Source organism: Gracilinanus agilis, chromosome 2 (assembly GCF_016433145.1).
Source record: "Gracilinanus agilis isolate LMUSP501 chromosome 2, AgileGrace, whole genome shotgun sequence".
Lineage (NCBI taxonomy): Eukaryota > Metazoa > Chordata > Mammalia > Didelphimorphia > Didelphidae > Gracilinanus > Gracilinanus agilis.
The window spans coordinates 84,962,655-84,983,220 of NC_058131.1; the positions used below are offsets into that span (position 1 = coordinate 84,962,655).

At 35.3% G+C, this 20,566-nt stretch overlaps 1 protein-coding gene across 2 annotated transcripts in view; it reads right to left on the bottom strand.

Annotated features, from left to right (window-relative positions):
- The window catches only part of MAP4K3 (mitogen-activated protein kinase kinase kinase kinase 3), a 206,858-nt gene that overhangs the window by 23,566 nt on the left and 162,726 nt on the right, over positions 1-20,566 (bottom strand). For both annotated transcript variants that reach the window (XM_044663275.1, XM_044663274.1), the window contains 6 exons: positions 20,026-20,067; positions 17,507-17,591; positions 7,240-7,319; positions 3,749-3,809; positions 3,480-3,597; positions 582-640 (listed from right to left, as the gene is read on the bottom strand). In XM_044663275.1, coding sequence (XP_044519210.1) covers positions 582-640; positions 3,480-3,597; positions 3,749-3,809; positions 7,240-7,319; positions 17,507-17,591; positions 20,026-20,067 — 445 coding nt within the window. The remainder of the gene's footprint in view (positions 1-581; positions 641-3,479; positions 3,598-3,748; positions 3,810-7,239; positions 7,320-17,506; positions 17,592-20,025; positions 20,068-20,566) is intronic.

Here is a 20,566-nt window from a genome sequence, read left to right on the forward strand (position 1 = left end):
TTAAAATATTCCTTTGTATGCCATTTTAAGGGCTTCACAATCTGGCTCCTACATTTCTTCCCAGATTGCTTTCAAATTATTTCTTTTTTATCCACCAACTGACCTGCTTGTTGTTGCCCATACCAAGAATTCCATTTCTCTACCCCTTGAAATCCTTAGCTTCCTTCTGAAGGTTTGGATCAAAACCAATTCTTGACCAAAAAAATCCCCTTCCTCAGGCCTCAGAAATGACTGTATATATTTACACACATACATTCATTTTTTCACCAAAGGAATGTAAGCTTTCTGAGGGCAGGGGCCATTTCATTTTCTCTTTGTATTTTCAGTGCCTCAGGGCTCAGTACTTTCTATACAGTAGGTATTAAAAAGATCTGTTGAATTGAGTTGCCCAAAGGTAGGATAGGTAGCTAAGAAACCATTTTTATCCTTAGAGGGAAACCAAATTCTTGCAGCAGTGACCTGTCTGTGGTGGCAAGGACTAGCTCTACAATCTTTGGCCTCGGATAAAAGATGAGTCTCATTCAATTCTCTAGTCAGCTTGGCAAAACAGAATGACCCTAATTCAGTGATTCAGTACTTACCAACACAACATTTCTGACACCACTTGGTTTCAGGAATTTTTGCAGATACAGCAAATTTCCTAAAAGAGAAACAGAAATGGTGAATAAAGTCCATCCTCCATGTAGCTTCCAAAGTGATTATTCTATCCTAAAGGTTTGACCATATCATCTCCCTACTCTATTGGCTCCCTATTCTAATGGCTCTATCTTTTAAAACAAAACAAAACAAACCAAAACAAAAAACCAAACCCTTACTTTCTGTCTCAGAATCAATACTAAGCATTGGTTTTCAAGGGAGAAGAATGAGAAAGGCCAGCAAGTAGGGTTAAGTGACTTCTCTAGGCTCACAGAGCTAGGAAGTATCTGAGGCCGGTTTGAATTCAGGACTTCCCATCTCACAGCCTGGCTCTCTCTCCACTGAGCCACCTAGATGCCTCTTATAATGGCTTTTATTAACTTCTAGGACAAATAAATAAATTTTATTTTTTGGAGTTTGTGCATATAAAGAACAGTATGGCCTCTGTTCATTTAAGAGATCTTTGAAAGACAAAGGCCATTGAAGTTTTTTTTCAGCTGCTTAATGTTTTTTATTTTAGAAGAAAATAAGTATTTACCTCTTTCCCTCCTACTCCATGGCAAAAAACCCTCCTAAAACCTCCCCCCACAAAAAGGAGCACATCTTTTTAGCTGCTTTTCAGTATTTTTAGATCCCCATCAAAAATATCTCATTTTAAAACTGAAAGAGCCCAAAGGGCTTAAACAATCAGTTTTGTTGGCATATAGTTGTTAAGTCAAGTTCTGATAATTCTTGTTACTTCTTTGCTGTGGTTTCACCTGTTAAATTTTTATTTTGGTAATCTCTCTTCTTTTAGATTAGGTAAAAGATTTAATTCTGTTAGTGGCTCAAAGACCAAGTGATTAGTTTTGTTTATCAGTTCTACAAAAATCTCTATAATCTTTTTGTTTCGTTTTATTTACTTCTCAGGTAATTTTTCAAGTTTTTTTTTTCTTTCTTTAGAAATTCATAGGTTTGAAAGTCCTATTTCTGCTTCTTTTCTACTTTCATCTTTTGAGATCTTCACTTTTGTATGTTAATTTTCTAGTTTTCAAAACAAAATGCCATATTCATTCCAATGATCTCTTGTTTTCCCTCTGAAGACTGATGATAAATTGTCCCATTACCATTTTCCTCAATCCTTTCAGAAGTCCCTTCCTTTTAGAAGTATGGACTGATGAGGATAGCAATATCAGATGGATGCATATTGAATGATAGGATTCATTCAGTGTTTCTTCTGAAAAATGCCTGGTCCAAGTTCTTTGTCCTCTTTATCTTTCTTTTTTTCTTTTTTAAACTCTTACCTTCTGTCTTAGAATCAAAACTGTGTGTTGGTTCAAAGGCAGAAAAGCAGAAAGGCCTAGGCAATGGGGGTTAAGTGTCACCTAGAGTCACATAGCTAGGAAGTATCTGAGGTCACATTTGAACCCAGGACCTTCTGTCTCTAGGCCTGACTCTCAATCCACTGAGTCACCTAGCTGCCCCTTAGTATCCCACTCTTAAATTCAAGTAGTCCTTCTGCCACTTAAAGAGGTGTGATTGGGAAGTAATACTTTTCACCTCTTAGGCTGGGATGCTAACTTGAAAAATAAATCTTCAAATTTACTTCTTAGGTAGGAATGTTTCTTTAATGGCACTTTTTCATTTCCCTTTAAGGGGCAAAACTGACTATTCTATTTCTTCTACTCCAATCCTAGTCACTTCTCTCTATTGCTTTTATCCTGTTCTCCTACAAAAATCTTTCTTATTGTCAAGATTAAGTGACTTGCCAAGGGTTACAAAGCCAAGCAATTCTTGGGAGTGGAATTTAAAAGGGATTCTTCCTGGGTTCAAATGGTGAAAAAAGGAATCCTGTTCAGCATTTTAAACTCTATACAATCAGGATCAAACCTAACTTTGTAAATTCCTTTCCCACTACAGTAATTTCTCTTTTGATTTAGTTCTGCTTGTCTAGTTACTGTTCCTCCATACATGACATTTCCTCTGCATTCATATCTTCGCAAAGCTGATTGCTCATTACCGGTACGTTTTCACTCTTAAACTCTGTTTCTAAGAATCTCTCACTTCCTTTCCAAAACTTTCCAATTTTCTCTTACCCTCAGTAGTTATTGCTGGAAATTACTTTGTATATCTTATATTTGTTTATTTCTGCACATGGCCATTTCCCCTCACCTCTACCCCAAATCCCAATAAAATGGAAGAGTCTGGAGGCTAGATATTGCTTTTTCTTTTGTATCTCTCCTACCTGGCTCCATACATTATATTTTGGCTAAAAAATGCTTTGTTAACTGACCAGTTTAACTAAATTTGGAAATGTTCATGACCAAGCTGTTGAGTGAATAATTTTTTGACCAAAGCAATTCCTGACGACAGTGTACAAAAGACTGTGATTTATACTGAGATATTATATATATATATATACATATATATATATGTGTGTGTGTGTGTGTACACATATATATAAATGAAGTTATTACAAAAAAAGTAGCAACTTTAAAAAATGATAAATTTCCACAGATTATTAGTTAATAAAATATTTTGTTTTCCTTTGATAAAAAATATAGAATTAAAACTACTAAGAAGATGTAAAATCTTTAAAGCTTACTAAAAAAACAGAAAGAAAAATGACTTTTACAAAGATAGGAAAATGAGGAGGAAAAGAAGATGGAACAAAGTCAACATAGGGAGAAATGGGGAAAGGCAAAATAGAATACAAGAATTTCTATCAATCAAATCATAGAATCTTTAAACACATGCCAAATACTTTAGTACTGGATCAACTCAAGCACATATATCTCTAAGAGTATCTATAATATATTATGTCTATGAAGAAACAAACACACAACCTCTTTAAATATACTCACCTAGGCAATATTCGGTCAGGAAGTTTATGTGCTGGAATAGCAACAGGTAACTTCTGCATTTGTCTTGCATAATCAAAAAGTCCAGGTAAATTATGAGAATAAAGCTGAGATGCTTTACCTAAAGAAAGAAAGGTATATGTGTGTGTGTGTGTGTGTGTGTGTATATATATATATATATATATAAAACAAAGCTTCTAGTACAAGAAGAATATAATGGCATTTCCGCTAATATTTTAATAAAGAAATACTTTAAAATGTGAAAGACTTACCAGATATGGACAACAAGCAATTATTCATTACATATAACCATGTACATCTTCGGGGAAATAGCTGGTAAGAAAAATGAATAGATTTTACAAAGGACTATACACATAACATCATAAAAGAAATGAATCAATAAGATAACTTCAAAATTGTTTTAAAGGATACAATCTATAACTTTCCGACACTTTATATCTATAACCAATTAATTTTTGAATTTTTGGGATTAATTGGTATAGACCCAGGAAATGTATAGTACTCAATCAATCAATAAGCATTAAATTAAATTAATTAAAATTAAGTATCAGTGTGAAAGGCAGTAAGGATATAAGCACAAAGGAGGAAACAATGCCTACTTATTTCTATTCTAATGGGAAGACAAGTACATATTAAAAATATAAAGCATTAGCAACAAGTTTATAAACACAATTACATACAAAGTAGCTAAATACAGCATGGTAAGAAGAACATTTAAATTTCAGGGGAATCAGAAAAGATGGTGTCTGAACTTGGACAGAAGAGAGAGGTTTTATGTGAGGGAGGAAAGAAGCACATTCCAGGCAAAGTGTGGAGATGAGAGACTTAGTGTCATAAGCAAGGGGAAAAGTCTAGTTTGGCTGTGTTGCAAAAGGCAAGAAGGGGAGTAATATCCAATGAGGTAGGAAAGATAAACTGGGGACAAATTCAATTGGATTTTACAGACCAAAGAGAGGAGCATAAAATTAAATGTGATATATTTTAAAAATTCAATTCTAATGTATATCAATAAGTCACATGAGAAATTTATTTCTTTTACAAAAAGACATTAATTTCATCATTGGTTATTAAGTATAAGTGGAATAAAAATCAATTTATAGTGATAATTCACTAAGGCCTTAAAATGCTTTAGTGAGCATGGGAATATATATGGAGCAGGGAAAATAATATCCCTGAGTGGGCAACAGAAAAACACACACATGCACACTCAAAAAACACATCATCTTCATTTAAACAATATAATATATAATAAAATACTATATGCTAACACTGATATGATCTTGTACTCAAGTTTATGTTTAATTCCAATTTAAAAAAAAAAACTTCACCTTCAATCTTAGAATCAACAGCATATATTGGTTTTGAGGCAGAAGAGTAAGGACTAGGCAAGGGGATTAAATGACTCGCCCAGGGACACAGAGCTGTCTGAAACCATATTTGAACCCAATACCTCTTGACTTTAGGTCTAGTTGGCTCTCAGAGTCATCTAGCTGTTTCCTAATCCCTATTAAAAAATTAACAATTTTTGCTTTCAAAAGTCACTATATTCATATTTTTCTCTCAACCCCCCCAAAAAAAAGAATGAAAAAGAAAAAAAAAGGCAGTGCTTTCTCTTTTTTTGGGGGGAAGCACTCAATGTTGAATATTATGTTGCTGTTTTCCTCATCAAAACTGGTATAATGGCCCGTGTTGGTTTCCTGTTTGTGTTTACTTGATATTGTTTCAATTCATATATCTTTGTTGGTATCTATAAAGATGGTGGGACTCTCCATGGAAACAAGGGAATGTCTGAAAAATGGGCAAGTGTGTTAGGAACAGTCAACCCATCAATATGTATTTATGAAGTGCAAACTATGTACCAGGTACCAGACTGAGAATGAGGGATTTGAGTATAAAGAATAAAAAAAAAATCTTTTCCTGCAAAAAGCCCTACATTATAATGTGGAAGATCACAAATAACAGCATAAATATCAAGTTAATAAACACAAGTATATAGGAAAATACTTTAAAAAGGTAGTTATGGGAGAGGCACTAGCATTTGGGGGGAACAGGAAAAGCTGCCTGCTAAAGATGCTGCCTGAGTGGCACCTCTGGGCCAGATAGTTTCTTAGAAAGGAGGGGAGGAAGGAGCTGGAGGGGGATAGGAAGAGGGAAAGGAGCCAGATTCACAGCAATGATGAAGAACAGAATTCTTAATAAAATAAGAGATGACTACAAAACAAAACAGAATTTTGATTATGAAACTGAAAAGCTTTTACATGAACAAAATCTGTTTAAGTAGTATGAGGAAAGTTGAGGAAATGACCAAATAGAACACAAGATATAAGCAGATATTGACAAAAGTGCATAGGAGCACTATCCATTCCCAATGGATAAGTGGTCAAAGCCATTCTCAAAAAAAACCTAGGACTCTTTAACAACTACATGAAAGACTTCTCTAAAGCACTAATAAAGAGAAAGGCAAATCAAAATAACTCTGAGATATCATCTCACACACAGAAAGTTGGTAAAGAAGACAAAAGATGTTAAGAGTCAATTCTAGAAAAGCTATAGGACATTAAAATACTGTTGATGAAGTGACAACCTGACCTAACTATCCTGGAAAGCAATATAAATTATGCTGAGAACTGACTCATTTCATATCCTCTGGTCCACTGCTAACTATATACAACAAGGAAGTCAAAAATAGAAAAATCCCAAAATACAACATGATATTTTAAACATCACATTTTGTAATAGTAAAGAATTGGAAACAATGATTAGGGAATGGCTAAATAAACTGTGGTACATGAATATAACAGACTATTTCTGTGTGATAAGAAACACTAAATATGATGAGCACAGAGAAGCATGGTTACATTTACACAAACTGATGCAAAGTAGGAGTAAGGAGAACCAGAAAAACAGTAAATACAATTACTATTGTAATGTAAATGAAAAGAATAATAACACTAGTTACTAAATGCTCGGTAATTATAATGACCATGTTTTGACCCAGAGAAGAGTTGAGAAAATTTACCTCTCTGCTCTTCTTTGCAGAGGTTGGGGATTATGGGTATTAAACACTGCATATACTGTGAGACTCAGCAAATGTGTTAGATTTGCTAAACTGTCTTTTTCCCCACTTTTTTATTCTTTGTATAAGTGATGGCTCTCTGTATAGCAGAAGGTTGAGATAGACTGAGAAATGAAGATGATGTAAAAATAAAAGATATCAACAAAATAAAAAAAAACCATACAAAGGAAACAATATTACAAAAACTAGTTTTAGACTTTACTAGCTGAGATAAAGACTGAGAAATGATCTACCCTATAATGAAAAGTTATATGGTAGTAGTTGCTCTTATCAACTCCCTTAAACATAAATTAGTAACTTTAATAATGTAAAAAAAACGACACAACAAACACGAGAATTCTATCAGATGAGTAGAATAACAGTGGAGCAGAAGTATTATTCCTTGTTGCCTCAGTCTAACCTATCCTTATTCCCTTGTCTCTTCTTCTCTCCTCAGAAAATACTCTAGCTTGCTCCAAACCCATTGTTGTCTCATTACAGTAGGGCAGTGACTCTGTGGTCGTTGAAGGCTATTTACTTAATGCCAAGCTGTGGGTAGAATGAAAATTCCTTGAAGGCAGAGAATATTTTATTTTCCTCTCCAAGTCTCCAGTACCGACTAAAAAGCTTGACACATAGTAGATGCTAAGTACACATTTTCAAGGGAGGTAAGATAAAATGACTAACCTGTTCCATTGATGTCTCATGTAGCTCATTAAGGTTCAAGGTATATATTCCTTCCTCAGCACCAAATATCAAATACTGATCTGCAATAAGATAGAAAAACAAAAATAATCTGCTAAAGAGATCAATTTATATACATACAAGATTCTTTTAAAGCTGTCAACATGCTAAAAAACAAAACGGAAACAAGCCAACATTACTAATTTGTTTCCCCTATGTTTTTGTTGAAAGTATTATTAACTGGTTGTGATTTACATTCAGTAAATTATTTTATTTTAACCCAAACTAGATACTCTCAAACTCCTGTTTGGTAAGAACACTAACAGTAATGGTTCAAATGCAATATTTTAAAACTGCCTGAAAGAAACATTTTCATTTTCTAAGCATCAATGCCATTCCTACACAGGAGTTATATATGGACAGTCATGACTAATTTCAAAGAAATGAAATTCTTGATAAAACTGAGTAAATAAAAATTTTCCATTATGTTTCACTATGATACCTCAAAGTAGTATAAAGATTCCTTGTTTCTTTAAAAGCTTAATTTTTTGCAATCAGCAAAAATCTACCTTCATTACTCCTATTCTCCCCACCCCACTAAAATGAGAAAGAAAAAACACTTGCTGCAAACATATATAGTTAGGCAAAGCAAATTTCTGTATTGGACGTGCTAAAAAAACCAAATAAACAGAATTTGTATTCGGTACTCTCAGTCCTTCTCTCTTATCAGGAAGTGGGTAGAGGGTTTCATTACAAGTCCTCTGGTATTGTTCATTATGCTGATCAGAGTTCCTAAGAATTTCAAGGTTATTTATCTTTATACTATTGTTGTCAGTTTGTATTGTTCTGGTTCCACTCACTTCATTTCACAATCAGTTTCTCTGAAACCATGCCTTTTATCTTTTCTTACAGCATAATAGTATTTCATCACATTTGTAATCCTAACTTGTTCAGTCATTCCTCCAACTAATGGGCATCTCCTCTAATTTCCTTCCCCTCCCCCCCTTAATAAGAACACTTTTATTTGTACTGTTCTGATGTCAATGAACAGTTAAAGCTCCTCCCCCTCTCCAAGTACTGCTACCAATCTCATGGAACTCCCAGAGAGACTGTTTAAAAAGCCTTCCTTAACATCTGTATTGGGAGCAGGAAGGGAAATTAGGAGGCCACTAAGGCTCTGACAATTAAAAAAAAAAAAAAAACAACAAAAAAAAACCACCACCAAGTATTAAGGCAGAAGATACACAAAGTTGTTTTTTTTAAAAGAATTACATAATTTACATTTTATTAATGTAATATATTAATAATGTAATATATTAGTAAGCAATATAATACCACCTCTGCCCCATCTGGATTTACGTTAAGGAGTTCCTTTGTAGAGGAGGCTAGTCTTCACTCTCCGTAACAATGCATTATATGATATTTGTAATGACCATTGACAAAAACATCAGTGTCCATTTAGAAAAGTTTGCAGTGGGCAATGAAGGGTCCAGGTTCATCGCATTCCTGCTTGCTGATGCACATCTGTTAGACAGTAAAGAGGGCAGGATGGAGCCACCAACCTGGCCAAAGTATTTGTATTCAGATGAGGCATTGATTTTGATTTTCATTGTGCTGGGGGCTGTAATCACCTTCATCCTATTAGCTATGTTTGGGAACCTGGTGGTAACACCAGACTACAGTATTGACATACAAATCCTTATGGAGGCCAACATCACACATTATGATTGAGTCCAAGATGGTTCTGGGGATTTTATAGAGTTCAATACCTAAGACGGTTGAAACTGAACCTCTAGTTGCCTGTGATGCTAAGTGACTATCAGGGAGCTAATAGCTCTTTTCCAGAGATGAGCTGGATGTAGCATGGCCATCTCCAGCCTGAGGTCTAGGGTTATCTACCACAGCTTTGACTTTATGTCATGTATAACTTCCCTCTCACACATGATAGTGAAACTTTACCCTTTCTGTCAGAATCTTCAGCAAGTAAATCCATTAGATTGTAGCCAGCCAAATCCAGACACAGGATGGCACAGGAAAGGGCATAAACTTCAAAGGTGGGCAAATTATAGGTCACATCATCACTGGTGTTCAGTGGAATAACCAGAGGCATGTAGGGACAAGATAGTCTAGGTGGCAATGTACATGGCTGGAGTGTTGAAGGTATCTTCTGTTGGCTTGGGGTTCAGTGATACAGCACAGGGTGCTCTGTAGGGGCCACGCAGAGCTTCTGGTAGGAAAGTAAGATGATAGATCTTATCCATAATTATCTGAATTGGTAACAATACCATTCAATGGGGGCACTTCAGGATCAGAATACCTCTCTTGCTCTTGGTCTCATTCTCCCATGTAGTTGTCTTTCTGGTCCATACCTAACATTACTATCTAATGTCTGGGCACCCAACAATAAAGGGAAGATGGTCCCTATGGGCATCCATCTCCTAGAAAACCATCTTTGCACATTCTAGAACTATTTCCTGAAAGGTGATATTTTGGCTCTTTTTTTTGGATCATGGCTTCCAGGTAGTCAAATTATTTAATTAATCTAATTTAAACTATCTCTATAATTGATCTGTTTTGAGATCAACTAGTTGTTGATATCTTAAACTTTTTTCTATTTTTTAAAAGTCTTTTGATTTTTTAAAAATTATTTCTTGTCTCAAATCATTAAGTTCTATTTATGATTTTTAGGGATTCTTGTGTTGGCAAGGTTTTGTACTTTTTGTGCCATGCTATTAATTTTCTTGTCAATTCTTTCTTCTATACTCTCATCTCATTGATAAAAACATTAAAAAACTTTTGGTTCATATTTTCCAGGAATTTGAATGGATATGCTCAAATTGGGTTTTTTCTCCTCGAGGCTTGCTTTGCTTTTGTATATTTTTGGATATTTTAGTCATTTTCATCTGGGTTTGTGTCTTGAGTGTCCCTTGCACTGAAACAGTTTTTTTTAAATGATGGAATTGTTTATTTTTTTGCTCATTTGTTCATTCTTCCAGCTTACTTTCTGATTTTGGATTTTGTTAGGGCTAGGTTCTGTGCCTTTCTGAAGGAAAAGTATGGACTAGCTCTGTACTATTTTTGTGGAATATTGAGTGTTGTATTATTCCAGAATCTCTGGGACAGCTCAGGGTAGAGAACTGCAAGCTTTTATTGCTCTTGAAATCATCTAAACCAGGAAAAAGTCTGATGGTTGGTACTCTGACTTGTTTTACAAGTTCTATTTGAGTTTGGGTCTCAGCAATATGTCTATGGGCTTCCTCCATTTAGAATTTTAGTAGACTGCTGCTAGACTTAGTCTCTATTAGTCAGCTGAAAATCTCTGCTGATACAGAGTGAAAGAACTTAAGGTTCCCTTTGGTCCAGATTTCTGCTCTGGTTCTTCCTCCATAAGCTTTGGACTGGGATGGAAGTTGGAAATGAGACCGTGATCCACTTCTAGAGTCTGAGCTATGTGTGGCTATTTGCTCTTTACTTGCTTCTTGCTAAACCTGGAATACCAACCCTAGGCAGAGATTGTCTTCTCAGTCAACCCTGGATTGGTGAAATATTACTGTTTCTGCATTTTACAGAACTTTAGATCTTTCTAACATCTGCAACTTCTCCTTGCTTTGGTTTAGATCCCTTTTCTATACTGGAGTTCTTTAAGTGGCACATATATGTATTGTTTTAAAAATCAGATCCCATTCCCAATATCTGCAGAACTCTCTGATCTGACATGAAAACATGACTCATTGTGATGCTTTAAAAAAAATAATTCTCAGGATTTGATCTAGTGTGTTATCTATATCGACTTGAAAAAGTTGGGGTGGGAGGCAGAAATCTCACTTTACTCCCTTCAGTTATTCTACTATCTTAGCTCCATCCATCTCCTTCCCTCCCTCCCTAAAAAAAGTCCTTAACTTCTGTCTTAGAATCAATACTGTGAATTGGCTCCAAGGCAGAAAAGTAAGTGACTTGCTTAGGGTCACTGATAAGAAGTCTCTGAGGCCAAAGTTGAATGCAGGACTTTCTGTCTCTAGGCCTGGCTTCTTATCTGAGCCTCCTCACTGTTCCCTACAAAGGTGTTTTCTATCAGCTCTAAAAAGATATACTATGCTGAAAAGTGTTTGTCTCTCATCTATGTTAATATGGTCAATGTTATATCTGCATTCTATGATAAGGCTAACTAATTACATAAAGCAGGGATCGGTAACCTTTTTGGCCATGAGAGCCATAAATGCCACATTTTTTAAAATGTAATTTCGTGAGAGTCGTACAGTGCTCACAGTGCACGCTCCTGTAACAGCGCCTGAAAAAAAATGGACTTTATGGCTCCTGCAGAAAGAGCCATATCTGGCCCTCGAGAGCCATACATTGCCAACCCCTGACAAAAAGGCTATCACCATGGAGGTGGCTACTTGGGAGTGAGTTCTTTGGCCATTGAAACATGAAACAATGCAAAACACAATACAAACTGACCTTTAATCCTGTGTCACCCTCTTTATACTTCTACAATTCAGCGATACACTAGTAAATAAGCAGAGGATTCTAAAATAAAGTTTTTAGACTTCACAAACATTAACTTAGCTGTTGGTACTCTAAATGTTAGATCCTTGTCCAGTAGTCAAGGAGGAGGAATTAAACTTTATTATTCCGACATCCATATGACAAATTAATTCTGACAGCCATAAATTAAAGTTAAAAATAAAATTAAGTTGCAACTAAATCAAAGGTAGGGAAGGCTCACAGGTTTTACTGGAGAGACAAATGAAAGGAAGTTGGGGAGTAGAATTTACTGTATAGCTAGGCTATGATTAATTTAATTTCAAATCAATTTATTGAAAACTATAAAATTTTGCCAGGACACTTAATGCAAGTCAAAATTCAATTAATATGATACACAAGAGCTAGTTGAGAGTTTAAACAAGCTGTTATGGCTTTTGTCTACACTTGCCTGTCATCACATGTGGTTATAATATGTTGTTCATACCACATTTGCAAAAGTTGTATGTTGTACTTTGTTTTTTAACAAAATGGACAAAAGGAAAATACTTCAGAAAGAAACAATATCAGCATAAAAACGTGATGTCATTGGATGATATTAACATGGTCGAAGCAATTCTAAAATAGGATGAAATAATGCCTGAATCTCCAGTACAAAATAGAAAACAAACAGGTAAAATAAAAGAAATAAATAAAGTTGCATTAGTTTTTTGTGGTTTTCAAACAACCACAAGGAATGGAAATGTCACAGTGACAGAAATGGGATGTCTTTAGCTATATAAAGACCAGTAAAAATGTTTTCCTCTCAGCAGAACAGCCACTCAGAAAAAAAGCTTCAAATTTATTAAAAGAGAGTGAAAGAAAAGAGAAACCGAGTGGGCATAGAAGAAACATTTGCTGCAAGAATTAGATGGCTTTAAAAATCAAGTTCAATGGCTTAACGTTAAAATTATCAGAGAAGAGGCCATTTTAGATGAGGTTATGGAAGCTAATTATTCTAGTGTTTTTAGAAAATAATTGAAGAAAAGTAGATAGAATAATCAAAAATTTTTAATGTGGATGAAACAAGCTTATTCTGGAAAAGGATGTCTTCTGGAACTAATTCTAAGAAAGAAAAAACTCAATTTGGATTTAAAGTGTCTAAGGACTATCAAATACTGACTGGGAGGTCAAGCAGAAGGGGATTCAAAATTAAAACCAATGACTGCTGATAGCTCTCAAAATCTTTGTGTTCTAAGAGGATACAATTATTGAATGTTTCCAGTTCTTTAGAAGTCAAATAAGAAAATATTAATATCTAACACTGTTTTTGAAGACCAGTTTTCAAGTTAGTTTTGACCAAGGGTTAGAAAACATTGCAAGAAGATTCAGATCATATTCTTAAAAGCACTCCTGATTTAGATAATGCACCAGGTTATCCAACTACACTTGGTTTACTGTGTGACTAATAATGGGCACATTAATTCACCAAGGCAAGGTTGTCTTCTAAAACATGAATAAAGACAGAGAAGACAATTTGATCTATGATGCTAAAATATATTAAACAACAATAATATTTTTGTCATATTATCAATGTAGGCCTATCTTTAGTTATATCATTAATTTTTATTTTTTAATTTTCAAAATTCTGCTTTCAATAACAATGTTTCATTATTTTCATTAGAAAATAATTAGAAAACTTGAATCAGAAACACATTTTTCTTGAGCCAAGATGGTGGATTAGAGGCAATAATCCAGCTGAACCATATCAACATTCCCTCCCAAACAACTTTAAAATAAAGCTTCAAATCAAATTTTGGAGTTGCAGAACCAACAAATGGTTAGAATGAAACATTTTTCTGACCTAAGAAAACTTAGGTGGCCTGCAGGATAAATTTGTGACACTGGGGATGTGCAGGTGGAGGGGGGAGGGGGCACACACCTGTCTAAAGCCCATGCATATGGCTACAGAAATAGTGGACACAGAAGCAGCTTCAGGAGCTCTCAGGTCAAAGATGGTAAAAGGATCAGAAAACAGATCAGAAAGATTAAAGGGGGCCCTTTGCTAATATTGGGTACAGCTGGCACTGACTGGCAACTTTATTGCCCATGTGCAATTTTGGGTCAAAGCATAGAAGAGCACCCTGGGGGTCAGTCACAAGGGAGCAGGGCCCCTACTTGAGTAAAGAATAGAGTGCAGAGTAGGAGAGCAGTTGATCACAGCTTTCCCAGGAACCCAACACTCTGCCAGCACCCAAAACTTCCAAACTCCCAGAACTAGCTATTAAAAAAACCAAGCATAAAAAAACCTGCTAGTGCCTCCCACTCAGAGGGAAGCAGAGCCCAACTTTAACATAAAGCTTGAAGTCAAGAAATAGGATGGTGGGGCAGCTGGGTAGCTCAGTGGAGTGAGAGTCAGGCCTAGAGACAGGAGGTCCTAGGTTCAAACCTGGCCTCAGCCACTTCCCAGCTGTGTGACCCTGGGCAAGTCACTTGACCCCCATTGCCCACCCTTACCAATCTTCCATCTATGAGACAATACACCAAAGTACAAGGGTAAACAAAACAAAACAAAACAAAACAAAACAACAACAACAACAAAAAAAAAAAAGAAAAAAAAAGAAATAGGATGGAATGAGAAAACAACCAAAAAAAGAATATGACTGTAAAAATCATGAAAAGTTGGTTGTTGTCCTTCATACTTGAAGGGAACCAAAATGACATCACTACATCAATGTCAATGTACATTGTGTCTGACTGGTGATGATCCACCAATAAGAGTTTGGAAGGTCCTACACAAATACCCCATAGGAACAAGGGAAGGAGATGTCTCTTAAGTTTTGTGCATCTTGAATTTCTTTTGAGCTACTGAAATTCTACTTTATTCATTTTTAATTTCTATTGGGCAAGAACCAATTGCCCATATTTTATAATACAAATAGTGTAAACTGGAATGATTTAACCACTTCAAAGGATTCATTTTTTGCACTAATCAGGTCATAGTTGTATATGTGCTTTACAAAAAAGAACCGCTGTTTTCAGGGACATTTGGTCATCATGTATTGCAGAGCTCGTAAAAAGCACTGACAAAAATAATCACAGCTTATGAGCCAATATTTCTTTCACTGGAGTAAAAAGCAGATAAAGTCCATAAAGGAACAACATCAGCATATACTTGGTAGAACTGAACAAAGAATGGAAATGTTAGAAAAAGGAGTTAAGGGGGCAGCTGGGTGGCTCAATGGATTGAGAGCCAGGCTGGGTTCAAATCTGGCCTCAGACACTTCTTAGCTGTGTGACCCTGGGCAAGTCACCAGAGCCCCATTGCCTAGCCCTTACGGCTCTTCTGCCTTAGAACCAATACATGGTATTGATTCTAAGGTGGAAGGTAAGAGTTTAAAAAAAAAAAAAAAAAAGACAGGAAAGAAAAGAGAAAAGAGAAAATAGTTAAGCAGTAGGAAATTTGAACAAAGACTTAACAGACTAAAAAAGTTGCTTGCCTATTCATATGAATACTTTCTCTGATTAAAGAATGAGGAAGTGCTAGACAAGGTAAGTATAAAATGATGTCATAAAAAAAGAAAATGATTCTATTTTAATAGAGAGGGAAAAACTTATATTAGTGAAACATTTGAATCAACTGCCTGTACACACTCAGATTATAAACTTCTTAGGGCAAAGATTAAAATTAAAACAAAAAAAATTTTAAAAGGAGGAAAATATAGGATATACAATTAAAAACATCTTCAATCTGACTTATTTAATTTTTTTTTTAATTTTGAAAATATAAAAAGGAAAGGGGGAAAAGATGTTGCCCAACACAGTTTGTAGATGGCTAAGATATTTTGAGAATAATGGTTAGATATTTGCAGCCTATTTTATACAACCCATTAAGAGTGGAAGAAACAGGGGGCAGCTGGGTAGCTCAGTGGATTATGGGAGGTCCTAAGTTCAAATCTGGCCTCAGACACTTCCCAGCTGTGTGACCCTGGGCAAGTCACTTGACCCCCCACTGCCCACCCTTACCACTCACTCTTCCACCTAGGAGCCAAAACACAGAAGTTAAGGGTTTAAAAAAAAAAAAAAAGAGTGGGAGAAACGGTGAAAGTAGAAAAAGATTCAGTCTATGACCTAAGATGACTTGCGTTCAAGTCTCCCCTCGGACACCTGCTCTGTTAGGTGAATAACGGGCAAGTCATTTAAGCTCTAAGTGCCCCAAGAGAGCCCTCTTCAGGGCTGCTCCTCTGTCTACTGTTACCCAACTCTCTCTCGGGGCTCTGAGAAGCTGGCCTCGCTCTGCGGCCACACTGTGGCAAAGGCCTACAGCCCGGCAGGGACTTACTTAGGGACGTCATCTGCCCCAAGCACGAGAAGACTCGTCCCAGGGCGAGGGGCAGAGAACAAGCTTTGTTCCGATGGCCATGAAGGCGGCTCGAGCCGTTGCTGGGGAGCCAGGCTCATCTTCCTGACTGCCTCACTGAAATCCCATCTCCTCACAAGTCAAGACATCACCCTGGGATGTCACCAATCTTTGAAAATGAAGCTCCAGGCAACCCACAGTACAAGGCGTCCAGTAGCTGCTACGGCAGAATGGGGCTCCCTAGAGCAATGATATCCCAGGCCTGAAGCCCCGCGGCCTCTCTGTCTCCATTTACAGGGTGGTTCTTTCATGGAATAAGAATAAGACACAAAATGTGGACTATGATTCCAAAGAACACGAGGATTACTGTAGTTTGCAAATACAAACAAAACATTAAGAAGTAGGCCTGACCACACATACTAAAAATGCTGACTAAAACCTGGATGCCTGCCAGGACACAAATCTTAATAAAAGGCACTAAGAGGAGTTTGGCCATGGGCTCTACTGAGATGGGTTACACAGTACTGGAAAAAACCAGCAGGAATAACTGACATGTATAAAGCTGACAACTTTAATGTCCTTTGATCTTCACAAGCCCTGAAAACAAATAGGAGATCGGGTCGCTTATTCTCATTTGTACACATGTAGAAACAGGCTCAGAGAGATTAGGGAGTTTAGAAAAGGTCACGGAGCTAGGAAGTCATTAGAGAAAAGCTATGAACCAAGTCGATCCCGACTGCAAGTCCAGAACTATTTAACAGCAAGAGACCTGGAGCTAAAAGGTTTAGCTTCAAGTCCCAGTTCCAATAAATTCTAGTATATTAGTCTCCATATGCAAAGGAATATAGACTAAATGCAGCATACAATGAACCTCTTAATTCAGATTTATAAAGGTGTACATATGGCAAAGTACTTCTATGATAACTGATCCAGAGAACAAATGAGATTCCTTCAGGGGAATCCAAGGGAGCAATTTTGCATCCTCTGGGTCTCCCCAACTTTGCTATTAGAATTGGCCACAAATGAGATTTTCTTGAGTTTTGGGGTCTTCTATAATTATTTCCCTTTAGACATATAATTTTCAGGTCAGTCCCAGGGCCTCCAAAAGCTGCACTGGAATATAGTCTTCTGAAGCCAGGTTTTACTACCAGTATTAAGAAACAGAGGACACTCAATTCTGTAAAGTGTTAAAAAAGACCGTTTTTAGGGAAAACCTGGGAGACTGAATAACACTACAGTATCATCACCACTATCCACTGTTATGTTTTAATCCATTTATCTTGATACAATATGGATTAATAGGTAAGCAAATCATATTTATCTGACCTGAAGACAATATTTAAAGAAACATTTTACCTTTGGTCAGACATCTAGAGAAAATGAATAAAAGTGAATGGTTTCATTGTTTCAGTTTGTAAATGTTATCATAAGAAATACATATTGTACTACCTCTTGTGTCTGGATTTATCCATGATGTTGCACAGTGAATTTTTAAGGGACATCCATTAAAAACCTTTGAAAAGCAAGCGCCCATCTGCAAAAATAAAATAAAATAAGGACAAAAAAATAATCAACCAAACAAAAAGATTTTCACATGGGGCGCACACACATACATACACACAAAAGTTTTTGGATAATTTCCCAAATAAGACAAATATAAGATATTGTAATTGTTTTCCTAATTGTAAGGGTAATATGTGAAAGTTTTTATGGCTTTAGATTTTGAGTATATCATAGAGAGGATAGGGAAAAGGAAATAATCACATTTTTTAAAAATTCCTTCTGACTTTCTGAATATAAATTTTCTTAAAAATTTGTTCATGATTATTAGCTTCATAACTAACATGAAAAGTATTTTAATATTCTAGGATAATAATAGAAAGCAGAGTAGTTTCTGCCCCTCTACCTTTGCTTTGCTTATAAAATGATTCTGATAGTTAAAATTTAATATATGTGAAATGAAAGCAACGTAACTGAAATTATTATTTCTCCCAAAGTCTCAAGGGAAATGTATCTTATCATAGTTTTCTCCTACATAGCCTTTATTTTTTTTCTCTCTAAAAAGCTTCATTAGAAAGATTTCAGAAGAATTTGTATGATGTTAAAGTTTGTTCTTCAAATTCTTTTGCTGCTCATTTGAAATATGTTTGATGTTGGTCAAGAATCCAGCAAAATATCAACTGAAAAGTTCTCACTTCAGTCATGATCAACATTTATTTTAGACCATTTGCCAATTTAATTTATTTAATCCTCAAACTAATTGCTGAGAATATGGATAGAGCTGTGTAAAATGCCTTTCAAAGTTCTGCTGAGTTAATAGAATGACCTCTGGAATATTAGGCATCATAACATAGCACACATATGTTCTCTGTAACCTCAAAGCAAATAGCTTAAAAAAAAAGTAAAAGGAAAAAGTAGTTTAAAATTTATCAAGGAAATATCTGCCCTTGGAAATTCAAAGAATATGCCCTGTTTTAAAGATGAATATAAAAATAAAAAGTAATAGCTAAAAAAGTCAGTGCTACCTCTGAATTAAAATGCAATTTGTCATCATTATTATACATACTATACAAGCACGATTTTTAGTAGATGCGTATCATACTTCCCTGACTTTGGATTCTCAAAATGAGCTTCAGGCTAGCATCTACCTTACTTTGTTAATTATTAAGCTAAAATAAGAGGTACTTAGTAGTTCTGCCTAAGCTAGTAACATTTTTTATCATTCTAGGAGCACATTTTTGCAGCACATTTCTCATCCTCAAAGATGTGTATATGTATGTATTATGTATGGTACTATGCTAAGAAAATGATGAATTCCTTGGATCTCAATGCACCAAAATTATATGGCCCTGGGAGGCAAAACACCAAACTACATATACTCTCTTGGTAACAATAGAAATGCCTGCAGTTTAAGAGGCTGTAGTCTAGCTAGAACTATTTAATCTCCTTCATTCTATAAATGAGAAAAATGAGGGCCAGAAAGATAAAGTAATTTGATTAAGGTTACATGGTTAGTGGTAAGTAATAGTGCTGATGAATGTGTTTCTTCTGATTCCCAGGCTATTGATAAAGAAGGAATTTGGGCTACAGAAAGTGGAATGGTCTATAACAAGCATAGAAAAAATATCATAGGCATAGTGTTTGTTTTATTTTGAAAATTCAAGCTATATACAAACTAATTTTTTTTAATGTGTGGTATTAGTAGTATGTCATAGGTATTCAAGATTTATTAATTGAATGAATGTTCATTTTCATTTCTTCATTTTGACACTTTCATATTCTTTAAAATTAAGATAAAGATTTAAAAAAAAAACCTTGCTTTATGTCTTAGTATCAATTCTAAGACAGAAGAATGGCAAGGGCTTGGCAAAGTTAAATGACTTGGCTAGGATCACACAGCTAGAAAGTGTCTGAGGCCAGATTTGAACCCAGATCCTTCTTTCTCCAGGCCTGGCTTTCTATTCACTTTGTTACCTAGCTGCCTCAAGACACTAGTTTTTACCATTTAAGGCAGTTTCCTCCTGTAAGAATCAAGATTTTGAAATACTAATAGTAAGATTCAAGGTAGAGTGATTCAATTCAAGAACATTTATTAAGCACCTACTATGTTTCTGATAGTAAGGTAGGATCTAAGGGTACTAAGACAAAAATGAAAATGACCCTGCCTGCCATGCAGAGGAGCCATGCAGATTCTACTGGGGAACCACAATATTGCACAATTAAATTCAAAGAATAAACAAAGAAATTTCAAGAGGGAGAAAGTGCTAACAACAGGGGACATGAAGAAAGACCTTGATGTGATCCCAGATTTAATAAAGATTCTGCTAATTTTTGAATGTCAAATATTTTGCACTGTGACAAATATTTTCAAAATGGCAATTTACTCATGATTCACATGAATCTCAAGGAATGCTGCTGTTTTTCTGTGTTTTGTTGAATAACTTACCTTTTTATCATTTGGTACTTACATGTACTTTAGGTGTTGGAGGAAGACCATTGCTAATGGGTTTCTAGAAAAAGAAATGCATTGGGCAAATTGTAATATAGAACTTATAAAAAGTTCAAGGATAATGTTAAAGATTAGGAATCAGCACAAAAGAATAGAATTTTTAAAACTGTACAGTAACTATGAAATACTGAAAAAAAATCACAATAAATGAAATTCAAAAGACTTATGAAATTGGAAACTCATGAAAAGAATAAACTCTAGACCAAGCACTAACTTATAGAAACTAATTATTTAATATACATTTCAAATTCTATCCTATACTTGAGTTTTTTATTTTTGAGATGAACTATTTTAAAGATAATTCCTTCATGTTAAATTTATTATGTTCTCCACTGGTATTACTGCTGCCAACTCCTAAAGAGAACTTCCTATTACCAATACATAACAAATTCAGTTTACTTATCTTCTTTATAAAACTGAGGTTTCTTGTATTTGTTATATCATTTGCTTTAATTTAACTAAAATTTCAAATTACACATCTCTCAAAATGTACCACAGTT